This window comes from Heterodontus francisci, chromosome 15, assembly GCF_036365525.1.
Source record: "Heterodontus francisci isolate sHetFra1 chromosome 15, sHetFra1.hap1, whole genome shotgun sequence".
NCBI lineage: Eukaryota > Metazoa > Chordata > Chondrichthyes > Heterodontiformes > Heterodontidae > Heterodontus > Heterodontus francisci.
The window spans coordinates 75,201,483-75,228,496 of record NC_090385.1 but is presented as its reverse complement, the minus strand read 5'-3'; the positions used below and the strand labels follow the sequence as shown (position 1 = coordinate 75,228,496).

At 43.6% G+C, this 27,014-nt stretch overlaps 1 protein-coding gene across 4 annotated transcripts in view; it reads right to left on the bottom strand.

Moving 5' to 3' along the window:
* The window catches only part of diaph2 (diaphanous-related formin 2), a 967,621-nt gene that overhangs the window by 225,793 nt on the left and 714,814 nt on the right, over positions 1-27,014 (bottom strand). For all 4 annotated transcript variants that reach the window (XM_068047702.1, XM_068047700.1, XM_068047699.1 and 1 more), the window contains one exon: positions 16,756-16,879. In XM_068047702.1, coding sequence (XP_067903803.1) covers positions 16,756-16,879 — 124 coding nt within the window. The remainder of the gene's footprint in view (positions 1-16,755; positions 16,880-27,014) is intronic.

Sequence of the window (27,014 nt, the reverse complement as noted above, 5' to 3'; positions counted from 1 at the left end):
AAATGTTTTGATTGCTCTGCAGTAGAAGGTTGTTTAACTTTGTTAACCACTCTTCTTAAATGCTTTTTCTTTAGAACTTGAGATAGTCGAGATTTTATTTTGGCACATGTGACTGAAATGTCCGATTTTCCTACAATAAAATAATGGCCATTTGCAGGCCATTATTTGCAGCTGTGAGAACATGTGGCGCAACACTGCTGGCAGGGTTTAATGACGTTTTTTGCTTCCACCCAGTGTACTTTTTTCTTGGTGCCTCTTTTTCAGCCCTCTGGTGAAGGAAATTAACTGTTACAGGAGGTTTCCTGAACCAAGGTTTTCCTTCACCTTGCAGGATTGCTCTATTCTTTTTTTGGACCTCCCCTTGCCTCACCAGCTGATTAGCTTTGTCCAAGGTGAGGTCTTCCTTAGACGGCAATACATCTGATAGGGTTTCATCAGCAATAGCCACAACAATATGATCTCTCATCAATTCTGCTTTAAGGTCTCCATACTCACATCCTTCAGCTAGTCTGTAAAGGTCATTGATAAAAGCATTGACTGTTTCACCCAGTTTGTGGACCATTCTGTTGAATGTTGCTCTTTCTAAAATCTTATTACTCCACAAGTTGAAATAAGAATCAAAAGCTTTTAAAACTTCATTGAATCTGATAGACGCCTCATTAAGACTTTGTCTGGCTATCACATCATTTGCTACAGCCCCAATAGAATATAACAGTGTATTCACTCGCTCTGCTTCCTACTGCCTGTCTAATTTATATACAATTCTGTATCTAAGAAATCTTTCTCCATAATACCCTGTTTTAATCAGCTTGGGTCCCTCTTAACTTTGGAAACAGTCCGACATTCCCAATTTTTGATCTATGCTGCTTTATTTTATAGACTTGCTTTTAAAAGTGTTCCCCTTTATGAAACTTTTTTTTTTAAGGCTAGCTTTATTTAATGGAGTGTCGCAGGTGCTATTTTATAAGCCATTTTAGGCTTTTCCCCTTTGCTTGAGAACTTCACAGCGTATTCAGCTTGCCTTAATGGAGTTGATATGGCTGTTTTAGGGTCCCCCTGCTGTGTTAACAGACTGATCTCGGGTTCCCCCTTTCTTTGAGGACTTCAGTTTATTTATTTTTCTTCAGGCTTGGCTGCCTTACTGGAGAGTCCCTGCTGTGTCCGGGGATTTCCTGTGCTTTTCAGCAGTTCGTGCGCTTTTTGGGGGTGCCCGCTCTTCGCCCTGGTGTTCAGCGCGAGTGAAGGATTGTGTTTTTTCCCGTTTTTTTTCTCTAGCCCGATGTCTTCAGGAAATTACTTTAAGCCCTTCAAAGGCTTTTAACGTGATTCCTCAACCTTTGGCACAGAAACTCACCTGATCAATGGAGCTGACTTGCAGGCAACCATGGTTCTGTTCTGTGGAACAGCCTGTCTTTCACCAGAGCTGCAGAGCTTTTCTAAATCTCTTCTCAAGATCTGCAGTTTTTTGGCACTTTTCTCCAGGTCAGGTCTTTTCAGCTAGTTGCTTCAAATTTTTCTTCTGGGTGTAGGATGGTAAGAACTTCTGTTCTCGATCCCACCATTGATCACCATGTTATATGTTGAGTCGGTACGCTGCCACCTTATTTGGTCTAGCCAGAGAGATTCTTAGCCTGTAGTAGTTAAACATTAATCTTTATTTCATTATAACTATTTACACTCCACACTAACCTGTGTGACTCCTCCAAAAGCCACACTGCATCTATTCTTGAGTCTCTCTCACGTGATCTCTTACATCATGATGGTGCAAGGTATTCTTTACACTCTCTTGAAATTAATTCTTTCAGACCCTTGTACTATAGTATCAGATGAGAAACAGTATTTCATAATTGTTTCATGTATGACATACAGAAAGGACACTAAACTGTTGACATAAATACACAACTCACTTTTTTGTCTGAAACCTTATACAAGCACAGAAAAAACTAAGGGCATGCAAGGTCTATAACTTGTGTAAGCTCCTAAATCATACTCCAAAGGCAACTATTGCCAGATAAAACTAGATTTGAACTTTTTGTCAGCTAATTAAAATGTCTGAAATGGCCTAGCAAGCCACTCAGCTCAAGGGCAATTAGGGATGGGCAATAAATGCTGGCCGAGCCAGCGACGCCCACACCCCTCAAAAATGAATTTAAAAAAATTAGCCGGTGTCGGGCTTACATATTGTGAACACATTTACGCAAAACTGCTAAAAAAGACAATATCTGATAATTAAATCTTACCCCCATTACAATGTTACAATGTCCAACGTTAAAGCCAACAAATTAATTAGAAGCTGACCTACTTTGCTGCATTTGAATGGAGTGTTTCCTGATTTTCCTCAACAATGACAATAATGTACAACCCAACATAAATGCCTAAAGCAGTTGCTACTCCAGGAACCTGCAGCTAAATCTGAGAAATCAGTAGTTCTTTCATTCATTTTGAAACTAGTTTAAAAAAAAGTCCATCTGTATAAGCTATCAATTTCTCTTCTGATGAAGGCGCAATGACTGCTGGTAGCTTCAATTAGAAGCTTCAGTTTTTCATGGTAAAGAGATCACTGTGTTTTTATTACTTAAACTGTAGTGAAAGGCTTTACCCATAATCAAAAACAAATAAAAAATTTAAAGTTTTCCCAATCAACAGTTACTTGGTTCCTGATCTTTGACAATAGTTGAAAATATATTCTTGTAGTTTTGGAACCTTGGTTCCAGAACTGCGACTACTACATACTGAAGTGGAATGTAAAATGTCAAAAGATGCATATATATATATTATATTCTGATGTCTATTCCACAATATACCCTCTCTTCTGACTGAAGAAACTTAAATACGAGAATTTGTTGTAATAAGAGGCAAAAGGCAACAAAAAACTCTGGGGTAAATAACAATACTTAAATTCCAAAGAGTATGCGTAAATTGGCTGTTTTCTTAGCGAACAAAGAAAAACGATAACTAAAATTTACCTTTATAAATAAAATGATCCCTTAAAACAATCCATTGCCCTGCAGCATCACAGAATACACTATTTCATGCTCATCTTGAGGAAGACAAATGACAACTTCAAAACTTTCAAGTGAGGAAGACTGAATTATCTTGCAGTGATCTAATGCCTTAAAGAAAAAGATCTGCAATAAAGAGAGCAATAAATTTGTTTCCATTATACATGGTGCCCAATCAATAATCTGATTTTCTGTGTCGTTTGCATGTAGTAACTGAGTTCCACCATGTCTGTGCTGCAATCTGTCTGAGGAGAACAGTCCATTTTATTCTGTGATATGCCTTTGGCTGTCATTACAGTGATATTTTTTTTCTACTCACCTAAGGAATATATGTCTAAAATGCTGAAGAACCTCTATTTATGGGCATGCAGGGGAATGGTAGCTTTAATTATCAAATTCACAGGGCAATGTATCCTGCTGCTCTCTCTGCTGAGAATGATTTATGCTCTGACATCTCCTGTATATTTTCTGAAACAGTGATGCTGTTCCAATACATGTTCAGATCACTCTCCATGCAATTCCATAACAATATCATCTTTGTGCCATCAGAAACCAAACAATTCTACCAGAAATGATTAAAATACAAAGCCGAACTTTGCATACCAGCGACTGAATACTGCTACATCAAAATGCACACGATGTCCTGAGGACTTATCGGAATTTTAGTATGTGAAAATTGTGATAAAAGGCTCTCCAGTCATAATTATTTAAATTGATTTTCAGCACATGGTATGTGCTGCAGTTGAGTTCATGTTCTCACACTTATTGCCATGGTTCAACTCCCAGCTTATATCAGTTTATTAAAATGGCGCCTTCAAGTTCACATAGAAGTCATCAAAGGGTGCACTGGAATTAAATTTATTTCAAGATGAACGGTAGAAAAGTAAGGGATAACGTTTGCAGAGCACAAGTTTTCAGAAACATTTCTTAGTGCAAATGAAATCACAAGATTCCAGGATTCTCAATTCAGATACGCTCAAGAAAAAGATATCATCTCACAAGATCCTCCCTGTCTGTTCGTTAATTCATGTTACTGAAGAGTTTCACCTTTTCCCTATTTTTGTTTGTGCTAACAAGCAAACATGGATCTGGCATCTGATTTTTCATTTCAACATATTTTATTTTTTCTCAGACTTTTCCAATTTTCTCCCCTCACATTCTGATGGCATTGACTCCACACAGGAGTGCTCCCCTCCCCATTAGAATTAGAACATTACAGCGCAGTACAGGCCCTTCGGCCCTCGATGTTGCGCCGACCTGTGAAACCATCTGACCTACACTATTCCATTTTCATCCATATGTCTATCCAATGACCACTTAAATGCCCTTAAAGTTGGCGAGTCTACTACTGTTGCAGGCAGGGCGTTCCACGCCCCTACTACTCTCTGAGTAAAGAAACTACCTCTGACATCTGTCCTATATCTATCACCCCTCAACTTAAAGCTATGTCCCCTCGTGTTTGCCATCACCATCCGAGGAAAAAGACTCTCACTATCCACCCTATCTAACCCTCTGATTATCTTATATGTCTCTATTAAGTCACCTCTCCTCCTCCTTCTCTCCAACGAAAACAACCTCAAGTCCCTCAGCCTTTCCTCGTAAGACCTTCCCTCCATACCAGGCAACATCCTAGTAAATCTCCTCTGCACCCTTTCCATAGCTTCCACATCCTTCCTATAATGCGGTGACCAGAACTGCACGCAATACTCCAGGTGCGGTCTCACCAGAGTTTTGTACAGCTGCAGCATGACCTCGTGGCTCCGAAACTCGATCCCCCTACTAATAAAAGCTAACACACCATATGCCTTCTTAACAGCCCTATTAACCTGGGTAGCAACCTTCAGGGATTTATGCACCTGGACACCAAGATCTCTCTGTTCATCTACACTACCAAGAATCTTCCCATTAGCCCAGTACTCTGCATTCCTGTTACTCCTTCCAAAGTGAATCACCTCACACTTTTCCGCATTAAACTCCATTTGCCATCTCTCAGCCCAGCTCTGCAGCCTATCTATGTCCCTCTGAACTCTACAACATCCTTCGGCACTATCCACAACTCCACCGACCTTCGTGTCATCCGCAAATTTACTAACCCACCCTTCTACACACTCTTCCAGGTCATTTATAAAAATGACAAACAGCAGTGTCCCCAAAACAGATCCTTGCGGTACACCACTAGTAACTAAACTCCAGGATGAACATTTGCCATCAACCACCACCCTCTGTCTTCTTTCAGCTAGCCAATTTCTGATCCAAAGCTCTAAATCACCTTCAACCCCATACTTCCGTATTTTCTGCAATAGCCTACCATGGGGAACCTTATCAAACGCCTTACTGAAATCCATATACACCACATCCACTGCTTTACCCTCATCCACCTGTTTGGTCACCTTCTCGAAAAACTCAATAAGGTTTGTGAGGCATGACCTACCCGTCACAAAACCGTGCTGACTATCTCTAATGAACTTATTCTTTTCAAGATGATTATAAATCCTGTCTCTTATAACCTTTTCCAACATTTTACCCACAACCGAAGTGAGGCTCACAGGTCTATAATTACCAGGGCTGTCTCTACTCCCCTTCTTGAACAAGGGGACAACATTTGCTATCCTCCAGTCTTCCGGCACTATTCCTGTCGACAATGACGACATAAAGATCAAGGACAAAGGCTCTGCAATCTCCTCCCTGGCTTCCCAGAGAATCCTAGGATAAATCCCATCTGGCCCAGGGGACTTATCTATTTTCACACTTTCCAAAATTGATAACACCTCCTCCTTGTGAACCTCAATCCCATCTAGTCTAGTAGTCTGTATCTCAGTATTCTCCTCGACAACATTTTCTTTCTCTACTGTAAATACTGACGCAAAATATTCATTTAACACTTCCCCTACCTCCTCTGATTCCGCACACAACTTCCCACTGCTATCCTTGATTGGCCCTAATCTAACTCTAGTCATTCTTTTATTCCTGATATACCTATAGAAAGCCTTAGGGTTTTCCCTGATCCTATCCGCCAATGACTTCTCATGTCCTCTCCTTGCTCTTCTTAGCTCTCCCTTTAGATCCTTCCTGGCTAGCTTGTAACTCTCAAGCGCCCTAACTGAGCCTTCACGTCTCATCCTAACATAAGCCGCCTTCTTCCTCTTGACAAGCGCTTCAACTTCTTTAGTAAACCACGGCTCCCTCGCTTGACAACTTCCTCCCTGCCTCACAGGTACATATTTATCAAGGACACGCAGTAGCTGCTCCTTGAATAAGCTCCACATTTCGATTGTTCCCCATGTCCCATTTCTCAACTCAAGTGGCCAGTATTCATCTGTAAGCACTGACACTGAGTGCTGGTTGGCCAGCTGACTAGGCAGGATATCACAACTGGGCCCAAAACAGTCCACACATGTGCATTTCCAGGGTCTTCTGCACAATGATCAGAAATAGGAACTTTCAGCAATTTTCCTTTCCCTTGCCGGGGCACTGAAAACAAATTTAGTGTCACTACAATTGAACCCAGCTGACAGCAGCTAAATTAGCAGAGAATGAGCATTGAATCTGGGCCATTCCTGGATTTAGCTGTGAGACTTCGCTTCAGATACATATTTACATTGGGATAAATTGAACACATTTCAAAAATAATTTGGCTCTTCCTTTCTCTTTCACATTTCACAGATCGTATCAAACATGTCCCTTCTTCTATTCACAATGGGCAAAGTACAGGCCGTACCCAACCAGCCCGTGATTGCAAAACTCAAAACACGGGCTGGAAATTTACCGTGGGTGGACGGGAGCCGGACTCAGATGTAAATGTTGGTGCCATACCCACTTCCACCCAGCCTGGGGATCCGTCCTGTATCTTATGGATCCCCAAGCTTTAATTGGCCCGAGGTGGGACTTCCACCCACTTGAGGGAGGAGGTCCCGCCTCAGTGAGCTGCCAGCCAATCAGCGGGCCAGCAGCTCTTAGTCTCAGCAGCACCACCGGGAGCGGTGGCCACTTCTGGGACTGCAGCCCAGCTGACAGAGGAGGATACCAAGGGGCTGGGACTGAAGGTAAGTTTGGGTTGCCTCACCAGGGGAATCGGTCATGCCCTGGTGAGGCTAGGGTGGTCGTTTGGGGGGAGGGGGGCGTCTTGGATCCCGGGGTTGGGTTGGGTTGGGAGGCGGGGGCAGCCCTCCCGGGGTGCGGAAAGGCCGGCAGCTATAGCTGGGCAGCTTTCACGTCCCTGGCACACCCGCTTGCCATGGGTAAAATACCCGTGGAGGTGGGCGAGGGCCCTTAAGTGGCCGTTAAGTGGCCACTTAAGGGTCTTGATTGGCCTTGGGCGGGCGTGCCGCTTCTCACCCCCCGCCCCCACTGGACCTCCATAAACTTGGTCGGAGGCGGAATTGGGGCATTTAGGCCTCCCGGAGCCTGCCGCTCAATTTTATACCGCCCCCATGCCACCATCCGACCCACTGGGGCGGCATAAAATTCTGGCCACAGTGTCCAACATTAGATGCGATTCCGCGATTGGACAACATTTGCTAAATAATCCTCAGTGTGCTAAGAATTACGCCGACGACCAATTTAAGATTGTCAGTAGGGCTCGCAGTGTGGCACATGTGTGTGTACTGGGAGCTACATGTATTAATACACAGGACCCTGTTCTTTGCAGACAGAAAAAATATGTACAAACATTGCGCCTCTTTCAGCAAAACAAAATAAGTGACAGCCATTCGCTGGTTCATTCCTCAGGGCAATGCCTTGACCAGAGTCAAATTGCCTGGTTTAAATTTCAAACAAAGCTTGGCAGTTAACTTTCAATCACCACTAACCGGTGCATTTTCCATGGCAACGCCTCTACCAATCAGAGTTCACTTGCCAACCAATCAGCACTCTCTTCTCATTAGGTATAAATTTGTTGTTTTCCCTTACATTGGTATTCTTGTGGATTGCCCTGATGAATGCAAGATGAAAAGCTTCAACACAATGTCTCTATATTCAGCAATACACAAATAATATTAGTGAACATAGCAATAGGGAATTTAAGGAAGAGGGGGAAGGAATAGGTGGAAAGGCAGGATAAAGGACAGAGGAGGAAGGGAAGAAAGGGGGGGAAGGGGAGAAAGGGAAGAAATACGTGGGTTGTGTTATGGGTAAAGGTTGGACAGGCTAGGCTTGTATCCACTGGAGTTTAGAAGTGTAAGAGGTGACTTGATTGAAACATTTAAGATTTTGAGGGGTCTTGACTTGACAGGGTGGATATAGACAGGATGTTTCCTCTTGTGGGAGAATCTAGAACTAGGCCTCACTGTTTACAAATAAGGAGTTGCCCATTTAAGGCAGAGGTGAGGAGAAATTTTTTCCCAGAGGGTCATGAGTCTTTGGAGCTCTATTCCTCAAAAGGCGGAGCAAGCAGAGTCTTTAAATGTTTTTAAGGCAGAGGTAGATAGATTCTTGATAAGCAAGTGGGTGAAAGGTTATTGGGGATAGGCAGGAATGTGGAATTGAGGTCACAATCAGATCAGCCATAATCTTATTGAATGGTGGAGCAGCCTCGAGGGGCCGAGTGGCCGCCTCCTGCTCCTAATTCGTATATTTCTAGAAGGGGGGGAAGGGAGGAGAAAAGGGGAAGGGAGGAGAAGAAGGGAAGGGAGAAGGTGGAATGGAGAAGGGGAAGAGGGAGGGGAGGGAAGGGTAGGGGGAAGGGAAGGGTCCGGGCGAGGGGAAGGGTCCGGGCGAGGGGAAGGGTCCGGGCGAGGGGAAGGGTCCGGGCGAGGGGAAGGGTCCGGGCGAGGGGAAGGGCCCGGGCGAGGGGAAGGGCCCGGGCGAGGGAAGGGTCCGGGGGAAGGGAAGGGTCCGGGGGAAGGGAAGGGTAGGGGGGAAGGGAAGGGTAGGGGGGAAGGGTTGGGGGAAAGGGAGAAGGGAAGAGGCAAGAGAAGAGAGAAGGGAAGGGAGAACGTAAACCTTTCATGATTTCAGGATGCCCCAAAGTACTTTACTACCAATGAGGTACTTCTGAGTAAAGTCACTGTTGTAATGTAGGAAACACAGCTGCAGTCAATTTGCACACAGCAAGGTTCCATAAATACCACTGATATAATGAACAGATCATTTGTTACAGTGATGTTGGTTGAGGGATAATTTTGTCCAGGATACCAAGGAGAACTCCCATGCTCTTCTTTGAATAGTGTGCCTACAATTGAGAGAGCAGGTTTAATCTCACCTGAAAGATGGCACCTCCAACTTAGCAGCACTTAGTCCATAATTAAGGCAAATTGTTTAATCGAAGAGTCTGAATATTTATCATTCAATGATGTTTGGTTTCACTTGAAAGATATTTTTATATTTAGCTGATTATTTTGCTTGTGTTTTTCTTCAATACCCTTCTACTTTACCCTTCCAGCTGGAGGTGGAATTCTTGCTAGGGCATGATACCACAGTCGGATGGGCCTGCTAGGCCTCTGCTTAAGTGAGCCTAGGACTATGAAGGCCATCTGGTCGCTGCACTGGGGAGCATCATAGCAAGGCCTAATTTTGTTCACTTCTGAAATTCACATGTAAACAGGTTATTAGCCAGTGAACAAGAGCAGATGTATTGCATTAATATAGAATTTCAAGGTGCCTCGTGCCAAGTAGTATCTCCTTCAGCCCTGGGTTTAATGACAGGTCATGGGGGACACAGAGACTTCTTTGCACCACAGTGCTCCAGCTGAGTGTTTCAGGTCAGTGCCATTTTTTCATGCCAATAACCTCATGATCCTTAAGTTTGAGCATTAAGTGGGTACTTCTCCTCTGAGCCGTGATTCAGTTGGTAGCACTCTCATCCCTCAGTCAGTAGGTTGTGGTTTCAAGTCCCAATCCAGAGACCTGAGCACATAACCTAGGCAAGCACTCCAATGCCAGTACTGAGGAAATGCTGCACTGTTGGAGGTGCCGTGACTCAGAAGCGACATTAAACCAAGGCTGCATCTTGTACAGATAGATGTATAAGATCTCATGGCACTATTTTGAAGATAATCAGGAGAGTTTTCCCTGGTGGCCTGATAATATTTAACCTTCAAAAATCATCATTGAAGAGATTACTGATCATGATCATGTTGCTGTTTGTGGGATCCTGCTGTGTACAAACTGGCTGCTGCGTTTTCTTTGCTGCAACAGTAACCACCCTTCATTGGCTGCAAAGCATTCTGGGGTGTCCTGAGCTTCTGAAAGGTGCTGTATAAATGAAAATACAAATGCAGTTATGGAGAGCTTACAGCTTCTCTTATTTTATCTTGCTAAATGAGTATAAATCCTCATAACATACACATAAAAAAACTCCTAATCTCGCCAGATTTAGCTGGTAAAGCTTTGTGATGTGAGCTCTTCATGTAAATGCAACATTTAGCAACACTGGCCACACTAATCCCGACTTACTTATTTACAGCTGAAACTTTGGGCTTTCTGAACTAACAGGAGCTCAATGACTTACACCAGCAGTAAAACATTTAAGCCATTTTTACATTTGGTGCTTCGGTGCTTTAGGCTTGGAGAGAACTGCATTGACAGCTCTGCAATCGGCTCTTTAACCCCACCACCAGACTCTCAAACACACATTTTAGGAGTCTATAATGCTTTTAGGGTAAGGGAATTAGTATTTGCTACATTATCAGATCATAAGAACTAGGAGCAGGAGTAGGCCGTCCGGCCCCTCGAGCCTGCTCCACCATTCAATAAGATCATGACTGATCTTTTCGTGGACTCAGATCCACTTACCCGCGCTCTCACCGTATCCCTTAATTCCTTTATTGTTCAAAAAGATATCTACCTTAGCTTTAAAAACGTTTACTGAAGTAGCGTCAACTACTTCACTGGGCAAGGAATTCCATAGATTAACAACCCTCTGGGTGAAGAAGTTCCTTCTCAATTCAGTCCTAAATCTGCTCCCTCTAATCTTGAGGCTATGCCCTGTTGTCCCAGCTTCACCTGCCAGTGGAAACATCCTCTCTACTTGTATCTTATCTATCCCCTTCATAATTTTATGTTTCTATAAGATCCCCCCTCATTCTTCTGAATTCCAATGAATATAATCCCAATCTACTCAGTCTCTCCTCATAAGCCAACCCCCTCAACTCCGGAATCAACCTAGTGAACCTCCTCTGCACCCCCTCCAGTGCCCGTACATCCTTTCTCAAGTAAGGAGACCAAAACTGCACACAGTACTCCAGGTGCGGCCTCACCAGTACCTTATACAGCTGCAACATAACCTCTCTGTTTTTAAACTCAATCCCTTTAGCAATGAAGGACAAAATTCCAATTGCCTTCCTAATTACTTGCTGTACCTGCAGACCAACCTTCTGCGATTCATGCACAAGGACACCCAGGTCCCTCTGTATAGCAGCATGCTGCAACTTTTTAACCATTCAAGTAATAATCCTTTTGACTTCACATTTATTAACATTGTATTCCATCTGCCAGACCTTTGCCCACTCACTCAATGTATCTATGTTCCTCTGCAAAGTTTCACAGTCATCTGCATACTTTGTTCTGCCACTCATCTTAGTGTCATCTGCAAACTTTGACACCCTACACGTGGTCCCCAACTCCAAATCATCTATATAAATTGTAAATAATTGCGGTCCCAACACCGATCCCTGAGGTACACCACTAGTGACTGATTGCCAGCCAGAATAGCACTCATTTATCCCCACTCTCTGCTTCCTGTTAGTCAACCAATCCTCTATCCATGCTAATACTTTACCCCTAACGCCATGCATCCTTATCTTATGCAGCAGCCTCTTGTGCGGCACCTTGTCGAAGGCCTTTTGGAAATCTAGGTACACCACATCCACTGGGTCCCCATTGTCCACCTTGCTCATAATGTCATCATAGAATTCCAAAAGATTTGTCAAGCATGACCTGCCCTTCATGAACCCATGCTGCGTCTGCCCAACGGGACAATGTCTATCGAGATGCCCTGCTATTTCTCCCTTGATAATAGACTCAAGCATCTTCCCCACTACATAGGTTAAGCTAACTGGTCTATAATTCCCCATCTTTTGTCTACCTCCCTTTTTAAACAGTTGCATCACATCTGCTGTTTTCCAATCTGCTGGGACTACCCCAGAGTCCAGCGAATTTTGGAAAATTACCGCCAGTGCACCTGCTATTTCTCCCGCCATCTCTTTTATACCCTGGGATGCATTCCATCAGGGCCAGGAGACTTATCATTGGGCGGCACAGTGGCGCAGTGGTTAGCACCGCAGCCTCACAGCTCCAGGGACCCGGGTTCGATTCTGGGTACTGCCTGTGTGGAGTTTGCAAGTTCTCCCTGTGTCTGCGTGGGTTTCCTCCGGGTGCTCCGGTTTCCTCCCACAAGCCAAAAGACTTGCAGGCTGGTAGGTAAATTGGCCATTATAAATTGTCACTAGTATAGGTAGGTGGTAGGGAAATATAGGGACAGGTGGGAATGTGGTAGGAATATGGGATTAGTGTAGGATTAGTATAAATGGGTGGTTGATGGTCGGCACAGACTCGATGGGCCGAAGGGCCTGTTTCAGTGCTGTATCTCTAATCTAATCTAATCCTTAGCTCCATTAGCTTGCCCAACACTACCTCTTCCGTAATAATGATTGTTTCCAGGTCCTCACCTACGTCCGTCTCTTTGTCAATTACTGGCATGTTATTAGTGTCCTCCACTGTGAAGACCGATACAAAATACCTGTTCAATGCCTCGGCCATTTCATCATATCCCATAACTAAATTCCCCTTCTCATCCTCTAAAGGATCAACGTTTACTTTAGCCACTCTTTTTCGTTTTATATATTTATAGAAACTTTTGCTATCTGTCTTTATATCCTGTGCTAGTTTTTTCTCATGTTCTATCTTACTTTTCTTTATAGCTCTTTTTGTGGCTTTCTGTTGACCTTTAAAGTTTTCCCAATCTTCTAGTTTCATGCTGTTTTTGGCCACTTTGTATGCCTTCTCTTTCAATTTGATAGCCTCCCTTATTTCCTTAGACACCCATGGCAGATTACCCCTTTTCTTCCAGTCCTTCCTTTTCACTGGACTATACTTTTGCTGAGCACTTTGAAAAATTGCTTTGAAAGTCCTCCACTGCTCGTCAACTATCCCACCATAAAATCTTTGTTTCCAGTCTACTTTAGCCAAATCCTCCCTCATTCTATTGTAGTCCCCCTTGTTCAAGCGCAGGACCCTGGTATTGGATTTTATCTTCACACTCTCCATCTGTATTCTAAATTCAACCATACTGTGATCACTCCTTCCAAGAGGATCCCTAACTATGAGGTCATTAATTATTCCTGTCTCATTACACTGGACTAGATCTAGGATAGCTTGCTCCCTCGTTGGTTCCATTACATACTGTTCAAGAAAACTATCACGGATACACTCAACAAACTCCTCCTCAAGGCTACCCTGACTGAGCTGGTTCGACCAATCTACATGTAGATTAAAATCCCCCATGATAATTGCCGTACCATTTTTAAAGGCATTAGTTATTTCTTTGTTTATTGCCCGCCCCAACGTGATGTTATTATTTGGTGGCCTATAGACTACGCCTATCAATGACTTTTTCTTCTTAGAGTTTCTAATTTCCACCAAAATGGATTCAACCTCATTCTCCATAGAACCTATATCATCTCTCAGCATCGCCCTGATGTCGTCCTTGAATATCAGAGCTACACCACCTCCCTTACCTTCCTGTCTGTCCTTCCGAATAGTCTGGTACCCCTGGATATTTAACTCCCAGTCGTGACCAACCTGTAACCATGTCTCTGTAATGGCTACCAAATCATATTCATTCGCGATGATTTGCGCCGTTAACTCATCAACCTTGTTACGAATGCTACGAGCATTCAGGTAAAGTGCCTTTATGCTAGCTTTCTTACCCTCATGATTTCCAACATCTCTAATAATAACTCCTGAGTTATCCTTCCTTTCTGCTTCTTTCATAGTCTGCCTTGAACTTAAACCCTCCTGCACACATGTTAACCTGCTGCTTACCTTTTTATTTACCATCATACTCCCTGTCGTTTTCCCTTTCCCTTCCCCCCGACTCACTAGTTTAAAGTCCTGGAGACCACCCTATTTATCCATTTCGCTAGAACACTGGTTCCAGATCGGTTCAGGTGGAGACCGTCCCATCAGTACAGATCCCCCGGTTCCAAAACTGATGCCAATGCCCCATGAAATGGAACCCCTCTTTCCCACACCACTCTCTTAGCCACGTGTTTACTTCCCTAATTTTCTTATCCCTAAGCCAATTTGCACGTGCCTTGGGCAGTAATCCGGAGATTATGACCCTCGAGGACCTGTTCCTTAATTTCATTCCTAGTGCTTTATAATCCCCAAACAGGTCCTCCATCCTAGCCTTGCCTATGTTGTTAGTCCCAACGTGGACCACAACAACTGGATTCTCCCCCTCCCGCTCCAATATCCTTTCAAGCCGGTCAGAGATGTCCTGCACCCTGGCACCGGGCAGGCAACACACCATGCGGGACCCCCGATCCGGCTTGCAAAGGATACTATCTATCCCCCTAATTATAGAATCCCCTATAACTACCACTTGTCTTTTTGCTCCCCCCTCTTGAATGGCCTTCTGCACCATGGTGCCGTGGTCAGTTGGCTCATCCTCCCCGCAGCCCTTTTCCTCATCCACACAAGGAGCAAGTATCTCGTACCTGTTGGATAAGGTCAAAGGCTGAGGCTCCTCCACTCCTGAACGCAGGATCCCCCTACCTGCCTCACTTGCAATCACACCCTGTTGTCCCTGATCACTAACTGAATTTGAATTACTTAATCTATCAGGTGTGACTGCCTCCTGAAACAAAACGTCCAGGTAACTCTCCCCCTCCCGGATGTGCCGCAGTGTTTGAAGCTCAGATTCCAGATCATCAACTCTGAGCCGGAGTTCTTCCAGCAACCAACACTTGCTGCAGATGTGGTCCCTGCCGTTCACAATGGGGTCAGTCAGCTCCCACATCATACAGCTACAGCACATCACCTGCCCAGCCATCTTTACTTAGTTAATTACTTTATTACTTTATATAAATTTATGAGTTAAATACTTTCTGATACTTCTCTGCTATGGTCTTTTTCAAATAACCAATAGATAAATAAAAAAAAAAGTAAATTTTTAACCAATCACACGATACAGAAGAAATAGAAAAGCTTACCTTATCAACACACCAGAGTCCTTTTTTTTTGGTTAGAGGAGGAGGAGGGCGGGTGGGAGACACTACACCTGTAGTGTCTCGGGTTCAGCCGCTGCCGCTTATGAAGCGAGAGAGAGAGAGGTGAGAAAGAAAGAGACACAGACAGAGAGAGAGAGAGATAGAGTCAGAGAGAGAGGGAAAGAGAAACAGAGAGAGAGAGAGAGAGACAGAGAGACAGACCAGGGGCTGGATATTAGTTAGCTGTTGGGTGGCGACCCTGCTTCAGTGGGTAGGAAACGCAAAGCCACATTAAGTGGTTGCCATGCCTGTTAAGGACGGCTGCCCGCCCCCAAGAACTGCAGGCCAATTCAGAGGGCAGCAGCTCAATAGCCTCAGAAACACCACCACTAATGGTGGCCACTGCTGGGGCTGCACCTGGAGGATGAGAGAGCATCGATGGCCATCTGCCCTCAAAGTCAGATAAGTGTGGACTTGGGGCGCCGGGGTCAGTCATCGTGGGTAAGCAGTGCTGTTGCTGCAGGAGCGGCCATTGCTGCCGGGGCCCCTCCAGGTGCCAGAGCGCTCTAAATGGAGGCCCCCCACACCCTGCCAGAGCCCACAGGAAAGTTTCCAGGTTTAACCTGGCGGTCTCTCCACACAGTGGCACGCCCTCTAGCAGCTGGTTAAATGGCAGTGGAGGCGGGAAGAGGCCCTTAATTGGCTATTTAAATGGTTAAATGGAAATGGGACTCTGGCAGGTGGGCCATCTGCTACCTTTCCCACTGTTGGCAAAATGGCATGGCAGTGGGAAGATGATGGGCACGTCACCAGACGTCTTCCCGAGCCATTTTGCCAGCCTTCCCACTTCCCTATCATCATCAAATGGCTGGTAAAATTCAGCCCCAACTTCCCTGCCAGTTGCATTGAAATAGTCTAAAAGTGTCTTATAACTGCCATTCTCAGCCTTCATACCATTACTTGTTTATGTCAGATTCTAATAAAATAAGATCCATGAGTCAGCTTCCTGTAGTTATCACTGCAGCAGAATCATAGATTTATGATTTGTTGCGGGACTCTGACTCATTGTGAACCAGAACTGCTGGCTCGTCATGCATGGGTTTCAAACGGTTGGCAGCAATCCCAAAGTTAACTTGTTGGAATCTCAAAGGCCATCAGCTGGTCATCAGGAATCTGACATGAACAGGCACCTGTATTACAACCTCCTGCTGAGTGATCCACAGGACGGTTTTATATTGTGATTAGTTAGTGATTGAGCCATGGATCCCAAAACAAATATGTCGTGCAGCTCATGACAACCCCAGAGTAAACATGCTGGAGGCGCTAAAGTCAACCAGCTGGAATAGTCTAGTTAAATAATAACAGGTCTTTCTGGTAACCAGCTTTGCTGAGCCCTGGTGGTTTACCTTTCTTTTGAAACTGGCTGTGGGATATCTGCACAAGGGGTGGTGCTAACATGGCGCTAGCACAACAGAAATGTAGCTGCCATGGGCTGTAATTTTGTCGATTTCCATCCTTCTAAATGAACACTACCAATTATGATCAATATGACAAGGTTTTTCAAGTTATAACCTCGAGACATGTAATGCCTCAAAAAGGATATGGACATTTTTTCCACAAACTTATCATGCTCATCTTCCGGTTCAGGAAACTTCTTGATGTCATTTTGAAGACGCTGAATTTGCCGCTCCATAGCATCCAAACTGCTCTTCAGGTTTTGATCTGAAACTGAACACAGCAACAAATTCTAGTGAAAAAATTACTGTAGTTGAGAATATTTCAAAACTTGTCAACAATACCTTCATCTATTATAGGTGGTTTTAACTGAACAGAATCGTTCTACAATTTACTGGATCATCCTCCCAAATCACTGGCATTTAAAGAAGTATAAAACTACTAAAAAGCTAACATCACATATATTAGGGAGGTGTCATAAGTCCATTCAATCAGCTGTTGACCCTTCATTTGCATTTAAATGAAATTAAAAATGAAATACTTAATTTAAAAAAAAGTGCAGTTTAGCAGTTGAAGTTTATCCTCAATTGTACAAGTATTGTACTTCCTTCATATGGAAACAGACTTTCTGATCTCTGCAATTTGAGGTACCCTCGTTATTTACGAATAAGTAAAAAAAAATGTTCTTATGAAAAAATACAAGTAAATATACCTACAAAATATTAAAAAATCTTATATTGAAGAGCACTTCCTGTCAATCTTTTCCCTTATAAATTACTATTTCTATATTCATAACGGCAACTGCCTTGTAAACTTGTCACACTGTACTTATACCCTCCTGACAGTGGTAGTACTGTAGTACCTCAGTTTTTCATCTGAGTGCCTCACCTATATTGCAAACAAATACTCGTCTGTTTCAACCAACTTTTTGCTTTCCAAATTTCCATAATATTTGTTATTTAACTTTAAATAGTAATAGAAGCATATAAAAATGAGGACAGACACTTCAAAATGAGCACTGGTCATCTGCATGCCCTGCTCCAATTATCCCCCATTCCCTAAATCCGCTTCACCAGAAGAATGGACTTGGTCTTAATTCCCCACGTGTAGTACCAGGGAGATTGTATATTTAAAGTCGAGTCCAGTGCATATATATTTCAGACGGTTTTATAATCTTGAGATGATGTTACCCCTTCCAAAGGAGAGAAACCAAGCAGCTGCCAAGCTAGAAAAATGAATCAAAATCAATTAATTTCTAATTAACCCATGGCCTTAAAGGAAGAGGAGAGGTTAGCAGGTAAACATTTTAAATATGTTCCAGAAGCTAGACAATTTGAGCTATGCCATAGGTGATCAACTAGTAAACCAATAAAGGCACAGCTAGGAACATGCAATATTCCTTCAATTGTTTTCTATTTTTCACACAATCTTTGGCTTTTATATAAGTAACCGGTCTAAGCTTCCATTTGGGCACGGCACAAAATAACGTAGAAATCAGAATATGAAAAACATTGTACTTGCATAGCATGATATCTTTGAAAAGTCTCGTGCCTCACATACAATGAATTACTTTGCAGTGTCGTGACTGTTACTAACAGTTGCGGCACATGATCTGAAGTCATTCACTGGGAGAGTTAGTTTTGACATTAGAGTCATAAATGTAGAAAGCACAGGACAGAGACACGAGTCATTAAAAAGACGAGATGTGTTGTGATACCTGCAGTAAAGTTTGAATTGCTTTTTTCTTTTGCATAAACATCAGATTGAATCTTTGGCCAAATCAAATTGGTTCATTCTTTCAACAAAAAGCAAAATAATGATACCGGAAATTTGAAAAGCAGAAAGTGCAAACACTCATCAGATCAAGCAGTATCTCGGCAGAGGCAAAGTTAACATTTGAAGTGTTTGAACTCTGCCAGAACCAGAAGATATTACAGTTTGAATAGCATCTAAATTGGAACAAGAGGAAGGAAGGGGTGGTGAGGGGTAGGTACACATACAGGAAAATAAAGAGTATAACCTGTACATGATTAAGTAGAAAACAGTAAATAGGCATTTAGTAGTATAGAACTTGAGTGATGCTGAAAATAGAGACATGTTGTCGAAACTTTTTGTCTTGCATTCATCAGGACAATCAGCAAGAATAACCAATGTAAGGGAAAATAACATACTGCATGAGAAGAGAGTGCTGATTGGTAGGCAAGTGAACTCTGATTGGCAGTTTACAATGACTGACAGTTAACTGCCAAGGTTCGTTTGATTTTTAAACCAGGCAGCTTGACTCCGATTGGTCAAGGCATTGCCCTGAAGAATGAATCAGCGAATGGCTGTCACTTATCTTGTTCACCTGAAACAGGCGCAATGTGTGAAAATGTTCTTTCTGTCTGCAAAGAACAGGGCCCTGTGTATTAATATATGTAGCTTCCAGTACGCGCAAATGCACCACACTGCGAGCCCTACTGACAATCTTAATTTAGTTGTCAGCGTAATTCTTAGCACACTGTGGATTATTTAGCAAATGTTGTCTAATCGCGGAATCACATCACGTGATGTCATCACATGTCTCTATTTTAGAAAATAGTAGTAAGTTAAATGGGAGAAGTGGTACAAGACATAGGAGACATAATGGACTCGATGGGCTGAATGGCCTTATATGCTGTAAGTGACTCTATGACTCAAAATCAAAGACAACAGAGCAGGCTCCATTGTCCCAGGAACCCGGTAGAAAAAAAAAGCAGGTTGACGCCAAGGTCAAGGAACGTCTTGATTTTAAAATTCTCATCCTTGTTTTCAAATCCCTCTATAGCCTTACCCCTCCCCATCTCTGTAACCTCTTCCAGCTTCACAAGCCTCTGAGATATCTGCGCTCATCTATTTCTGGTCTCTTGAGCATCCCTGATTTTAATGTCTCCATCATTGGTGGCTGTGCCTTCAGTTGCCTCGGCCCTAAGCTCTGGAATTCCTCCATATACCTCTTCGCCTCTCTACCTCGCGTTTCTACTTTAAGGTACTCCTTCAAACCTACCTCTTTGACCAAGTTTTTGGTCATCCGACCTAAAATCTTCTTATATGGTTTTGTGTCATATTTTGTTTCATAAAGCTCCTGTGAAGCATCTTGGGACATTTAATATGTTAAAGGCATTATATAAATATCAGTTGCTGTTGTTGTTGGTTCAGACCACACCACCAGCAGTTTCAAACAAAGATCTCCACTCTGAGCAACAACCCACTCTCTCTGCATTCCCCATAAATGCTGGTGCACTCATCCTATATTGTCACCACTTTCAGCTTGAGAAAAAAAAGTTATAGTTAAAGTTTGAAGTTGTTGAAGTAAATTATTAAAGTTAGAGGGCTTCAAAGTGCCAAGAATGAAGAAATGCTACTGTTCCTCAAAGTTCGGTGGACATTTGAAAAACCCAGAAGTTAATCACCAATTTTGTACAGCATTCTGTTTTGTGTATATTTTTCACATGCATAGCTCGATGAAGAAAATTGGCAGTAGAACACTGCTAGCGTCTGAATCACGACCTTAATCTGAAATAAGTGATGCCTCTGGGGGATTTTTCCCCTTGTAGATGCATAATTCTAGTCACTACACTTGTTGTTTTGTTGGAAATTGTGAGCCATAAGTATGTTGTGTCTGAACCTGATGTGCAATGTAAAAGATGTGGGTGCTTGCTTGTGAATCTACATATAAATTAGTTTCTGATCGTGTTTGTCAAGGTGTAGTGTTAAGTGGAGATAAGAGCAGGAATAGCCCATTTATTCCTAGCAGCCTGTTCCGCTATTTACTTAGATCATGGCTGATCTGTACCTCAGCTCCATTTACCTGGCTTTGCACCATAACCCTGGATACCCTTACCCAATGAAGAACTGTTGATACAGGAATGAAGCACTCCCCAAAAGAGATAAATATTGAAGAAGAAAAATTGTAGGGATATGGGGAAACAGCTGGGAGAGGGACTAACTAGACTGCACTTCGAAAGAGCTCACAGACTTGGCAGGCCGAGTGGCCTCTTTCAGCCCTGTACTATTCTATTTTAGAAGGGGAAAATGGGGGTGGACGGGCTTTGAAGACAATGCAAATCTGTCCATCTCGTCCAAGCAAGACATCTACTCAACATCTTGATCAAGGAAAATCTACCTTTTGTGGGGTGAAAGTAAAGATAGAACAAGAAGGATCGACATAAAAATGACCTAATAAATACATAATTACAAGCCTGTATCAAATTTGTAACACAGTACCTAAGAACATACCACATTCCAAAAACAAAGGATGAGAAAAGCTCATCAGCCCATCAAGCCCACCCCATCTAGTCAACAGTGTAATCTCGCACATTGTTCACTACCCTCAGCCTATGCTAACATGGAGAAGCAAAACAACAGAGGGAAAACACTGCACTGCAGCCAATCTAGAAGTAACTCTGGGAAATTACTCTCCACCTCTACCTGCTGCTTCCAATCCATGCAGCACGCAAACTTTGTATTGTCTGCTAATTTGAATAACTGCAGCATGCAGCCAGCGCACTATGTGAAAGGGCTGCATGTCTGAGCGGGGCCATAAAACCATGAGAGGCGAGCATGAGTTAAAGCTAGCCTGCACTACTTAAAAGGAAGCTGCACTTAGAAACATAGAAAATAGGAGTAGACCATTCGGCCCTTCGAGCCTGCACCACCATTCATTATGATCATGGCTGATCATCCAATTCAGTAACCTGTTCCAGCTTTCGCCCATATCCTTTGATTCCTTTAAACCCAAGAGCTATATCTAACTCCTTCTTGAAAACATACAATGTTTTGGCCTCAACTACTTTGTGGTAGCGAATTCCACAGGTCACCACTCTCTGGGTGAAGAAATTTCTCCTCATCTCAGTCTTGAAAGGTTTACCCCGTATCCTTAGACTATGACCCCTGGTTCTGGACTCCCCCACCATCGGGAACATCCTTCCTGCATCTACCCTGTCAAGTTCTGTTAGAATTTTATAGGTTTCTAAGAGATCCCCCCTCACTCTTCTGAACTCCAGCGAATATAATCCTAACCGACTCAATCTCTCCTCATACGTCAGTCCCGCCATCCCAGGAATCAGTCTGGTAAACCTTCGCTGCTCTCCCTCTATAGCAAGAACATCATTCCTCAGATAAGGAGACCAAAACTGCACACAATATTCCAGATGTGGCCTCACCAAGGCCCTGTATAATTGCAGCAAGACATCCCTGCTCCTGTACTCGAATCCTATCGCTATAAAGGCCAACATACCATTTGCCTTTGTTACCGCCTGTTGGACCTGTATGCTTACTTTCAGCGACTTGTGAGAGAACACTCAGGTCTCGTTGCATATTCCCCTCTCTCAGTTTATAGCCGTTCAGATAATAATCTGCCTTCCTGCTACCAAAGTGTATAACCTCACATTTATCCACATTATACTCCATCTGCCATGCATTAGCCCACTCACTCAACTTGTCCAAATCACCCTGAAGCCTCTCTGCATCCTCTTCACCTTCCAACCCAGTTTTGTCTCATCTGCAAATCTGGAGATATTACATTTAGTTCCCTCATCGAAATCATTAATATATATTGTGAATAGCTGGGGTCCTAGCACCGATCCCTGCGGTACCCCACTAGTCACTGCCTGCCATTTGGAAAAAGACCCATTTATCCCTACTCTGTTTCCTCTCTGCCAACCAATTTTCTATCCATCGCAATACACCACCACCAATCCCATGCACTTTAATTTTACACGCTAATCTCTTATGTGGGACTTTGTCGAAAGCCTTCTGAAAGTCCAAATAAACCACATCCACTGGCTCCCCCTCATCTAGTTACTAGTTACATCCTCGAAGAATTCTAGTAGATTTGTCAAGCATGATTTCCCTTTCATAAATCCATGCTGATTCTACCACTGTTCTCCAAGTGCTCTGCTATAAAATCTTCCCCACTACCGCATCAGGCTGACTGATCGAGAATTCCTTGCTTTCACTCTACCTCCCTTTTTAAATAGTGGGGTGACATTAGCTACCCTCCAATCTGTAGAAACTGTTCCAGAGTCATTAGAATCTTGGAAGATGACCACCAATGCATCCACTGTTTCTAGGGCCACTTCCTTAAGTACCCTGGGATGCAGACCATCAGGCCCTGGGGATTTATCTGCCTTCAATCCCATCAATTCCCCAACACCATTTCTCTACTAATACTGATTTCCTTCAGTTCCTCTCTCTTACTAAACCCTGTGTTCCCCAACATTTCTGGTATGATATTTGGTTCTGTCTTCACAAAGGAGGACACAAAGTATGCACTTAGTTGGTCAGCCAATTCTTTGTTCCCCGTAATAAATTCCCTTGTTTCTGACTGTCAGGGACCTACAATTGGCTTCACTAATCTTTTTCTCTTCACTTACCTATAGAAACTTTTACCGTCAGTTTTTATGTTCCCCGCAGGCTTGCTCTCGTCCTCTATTTTCCCCTTCTTAATCAATCCCTTGGCCCTCCTTCGCTGAATTCTGAACTGCGCCTAATCCGCAGGTCTGTTTTTTTAAAATGAATTTATATGCCTCTTCCTTGGATCTAATGCTATCTCTAATTTCCCTTGTAAGCCATGGTTTGGCTACCGTTCCCGTTTTACTTTTGCATCAGACAGGAACAAACAATTGTTGCAGTTCATCCATGCGCTCTTTGAATGTTTGCCATTGCCTTTCCACCTTCATCCCTTTAAGTAATGTTTCCCAATCCATTAGAGCCACTCACGCCTCATACCTTCATAGTTTCCTTTACTAAGATTCAGGACCCTAGTCTCAGAATCAACTATGTCACTCTCCATCTTGATAAAGAATTCTATCATATTATGTTCGATCATCCCCAAGGGGTCTCGCACAACTAGACTCAATTATTCCTCTCTCATTACACAATACCCAGTCTAGGATGGCCTGTTCTCTGGTTGGTTCCTCAACGTATTGGTCCAGAAAACCATCCCGTATACACTCCACGAATTCCTCCTCTATGGTATTGTGACTAATTTGATTTGCCCAATCTATATGAAGATTAACGTCACCCATAATTACAGATGTTCCTTTATCGCATGCGTCTCTAATTTCCTGTTTAATGCCATTCCCAACATCACCACTACAGTTTGGGGGTCTATATACAACCCCCACTAACGTTTTTTGCCCCTTAGTGTTTCTCAGCTCTACCCATACAGATTCCACATCGTCAGAGCGAATATCTTTCCTCACTATTGTGTTAATTTCCTCTTTAACCAGCATTGCAACTCCACCGCCTTTTGCTTTTTGTCTGTCCTTCCTAAATACTGAATACCCCTGGATGTTCATTTCCCATCCCTGGTCAACTTGCAGCCATGTCTCCGCAATCCCGACTATATCATATCCGTTTACATCTATTTGCGTGATTAATTCATCCACTTTATTGCGAATGCTCCGCGCGTTAAGGCACAAAGCCTTAAGGCTTGTCTTTTTAACATTACTTGTTCCCTTCCCACTATTATTCACTGTGGCCCTTGATTTCTCTGCCTATCACTTTTCTTATTCCCCTTACTGTCTTTTGTTCTTGTCTTTGATTCCCCCCCCCCCCTCCTCAGACTCCTTGCAAAGGCTCCCATCCCCCTGCCATTTTAGTTTAAACCCTCCCCAACCACTCTCGCAAATACTCTCCCTAGGACATCAGTCCCGGTCCTGCCCAGGTGTAACCCGTCCAGTTTGTACTGGTCCCACCTCCCCCAGAACAGGTTCCAATGTCCCAGAAATCTAAAACCCTCCCCCTCACACCATCTCTTCAGCCACGTATTCATCCGATACATCCTGCTATTTCTACTCTGACTAGCACGCGGCACTGGCAGTAATCCTGAGATCACTACCTTTGAGGTCCTACTTTTCAACTTACTTCCTAACTCCCTAAATTCTGTTTTTAGGACCTCATCCTTTTTTTTTTTACCAACGTCGTTTGTACCAATGTGTACCATGACCATTGGCTATTCACCCTCCCCCTTCAGAATGTCCTGTAACCGCTCTGAGACATCCTTGACCCGAGCACCAGGGAGGCAACATACCATCCTGGAGTCTCTTTTGCGGCCACAGAAACGCCCATCTATTCTCCTTACAATTGAATCCCCTATAACTATTGCATTCCCACACGTTTTACTCCTTCCCTGTGCAGCAGAGCCAACCGTGGTGCAACAAATTGGGCTTTTGCTGTTTTCCCCGAGGCGCCATTCCCCCTGGGGCTGGGGCAGCTGCTGGAAGTCAGTCTAAAAGTGACTTGGCATGGGGAACAGTCAATAATGGCACATGATAGAGAGCAGGCTCCAAGATTTTCCAATGCTGCATTGGAGACCTTGATGCAGGAGGTGGAGAGGAGGTGAGATGATTAGTGAAAAGAAAAAATATCCTTTGGAACAAAATACAGACTCAAGTCACTATGCCCGCAACAATTGCATTTTAAAATGCTGTGATTGCAAAAAACTTGAAATATACTTGCATTATTGTTTTCACAAAGGCTAAAGTTACAATTTTTCCCCTCGGACCAAAATTGAATTGATCAATTTCCTCAAGTCATTTATTCAGTTTTTCTTCTCTCTGCTGGTCTGGGCCATGAATTATCCATGGCTAACTTCTGATACTGCTGCTTTAAACCAGCTGTCAAGTGGTGCCATGTGCTTTAACTTTTCCACAGATCAAACATACTACTCTGTGGAGAGGTGCCTGACCACAAACCTTGGCAACTTCTCAGAGATCATGCCTGAAATTGGCAACTCAGGAGAATTTGCTTCTCTAATGCTGTTCTGATGGCTCAGTGAATTTTATCCGTGAGTAGATAGTCAGACTAGGAAGATCTGAACGGTTCACCTGTTTTCTTGCAAGCTAATTTTCAGTTCCGCAGGACGAAAGGTGGTGAATCTGTCTCAGCATTTTGGGATGAGAATTGAAGAGTTTCTTTTCCTGATCATTATCCACTGTTACTTACTGGAAATCTGTATACGTGGGCAGTAGGTGAGAACGAATGAGGTTTAGCTATGATTCCTCATGGTTGTTTAGTCTGCTGGCATCACCATCCAGAAAGCATTATGCAGTGCATCCAGCAAGGAATCAATGGCCATGAAATTGAACAAGGCCCAATAACGGGCGCAGGGATCATGAAACACGATTACCTCTACCCGCTGCTTCCAATCCATGCAGCATGCAAACTTTGTATTGTCTGCTAATTTGAATAACTGCAGCATGCAGCCAGTACTCTATGTTCAATGGCTGCATGTCTGAGCAGGGACATAAAACCATGAGGGGCGAGCATGAGTTAAAGCTAGCCTGCACTACTTAAGAGGGAGCTGCAATGTGGCTGGAGCAGGTGCTGGAAGTCAGTCTAAAAGTGACTTGGCGTGGGGAACAATCAATAATGGCACATAACAGAGAGCAGGCTCCAAGATTTTCCAATGCTGCACTGGAGGCCTTGATGCAGGAGGTGGAGAGGAGGTGAGATGTAATCTATCTACAAGGGTCAGGAGGCCCTAAAGACAAACCTGGCAAAGGCACTGGGAACAGATAGCCTTTGCAGTCTATGCTAGGATTGTAGCCCCAAGGACCTGGATGCAATGCTGCAAAAAGTTCAATGACGTCACAAGCAGTCAAGGTCAGTGAATGCATCTTCAAATACCATATCCCACCAACTGCACCACTAGCCTCACACACTGCTCAACACACCACATGCCCATCACTCACAGATAACAAATGTCATCAGAACCCAGACATAACATTCATAGCTTCAACTCATCCTCATGCACTTAACACTGCTGCAAGCCTTATACCCACATCTCACAGCTTTCACACACTGCCAGCTATTCAACCATGATAGACACATCATCCAAACACAATGTATTCACTGACACACCCCTCTCCTTGCAGGCCGAGGTGGCACATAATTAGAGGCAGGAGGGCCGAACCAGCAGTGGAACAGGCATCACTGCATGTCCTCCCACCAATTGCGGAGGCAATACTTGCCATCATTGGAAAAGGCATGGCTGACGCAGTGGTCAGTGGCAAGGCTGAAATCATCAAAGGTAACATTATCTCCATACCTAATTCTCTTTCTCACATCCCGCTTCCCCCCTCATCCCATAAGATCTTCTGATTTACAAGCTGAAGATGGTGTTAGCATGTACCACTTGTTTCTCCCTGCTGTACCAACCATCCCTGCCACCACCAAAACCCAATCCTTGTGTCTTTCTCCTTTTGGATACCCTAGAACTGCAAACTGACCAGGCAGTGGTGGAAGAGCAAAAAGACAGTGATGAAGAAAAAACTGTCACTTACACTTGCACATGCAGCCACATCTTAAATACTGACACTGCGCGTCATTTAGAGGGTAGCTTAGAGGTATGGTGAGAAAACTGGGTATGAGCGGACTGCAG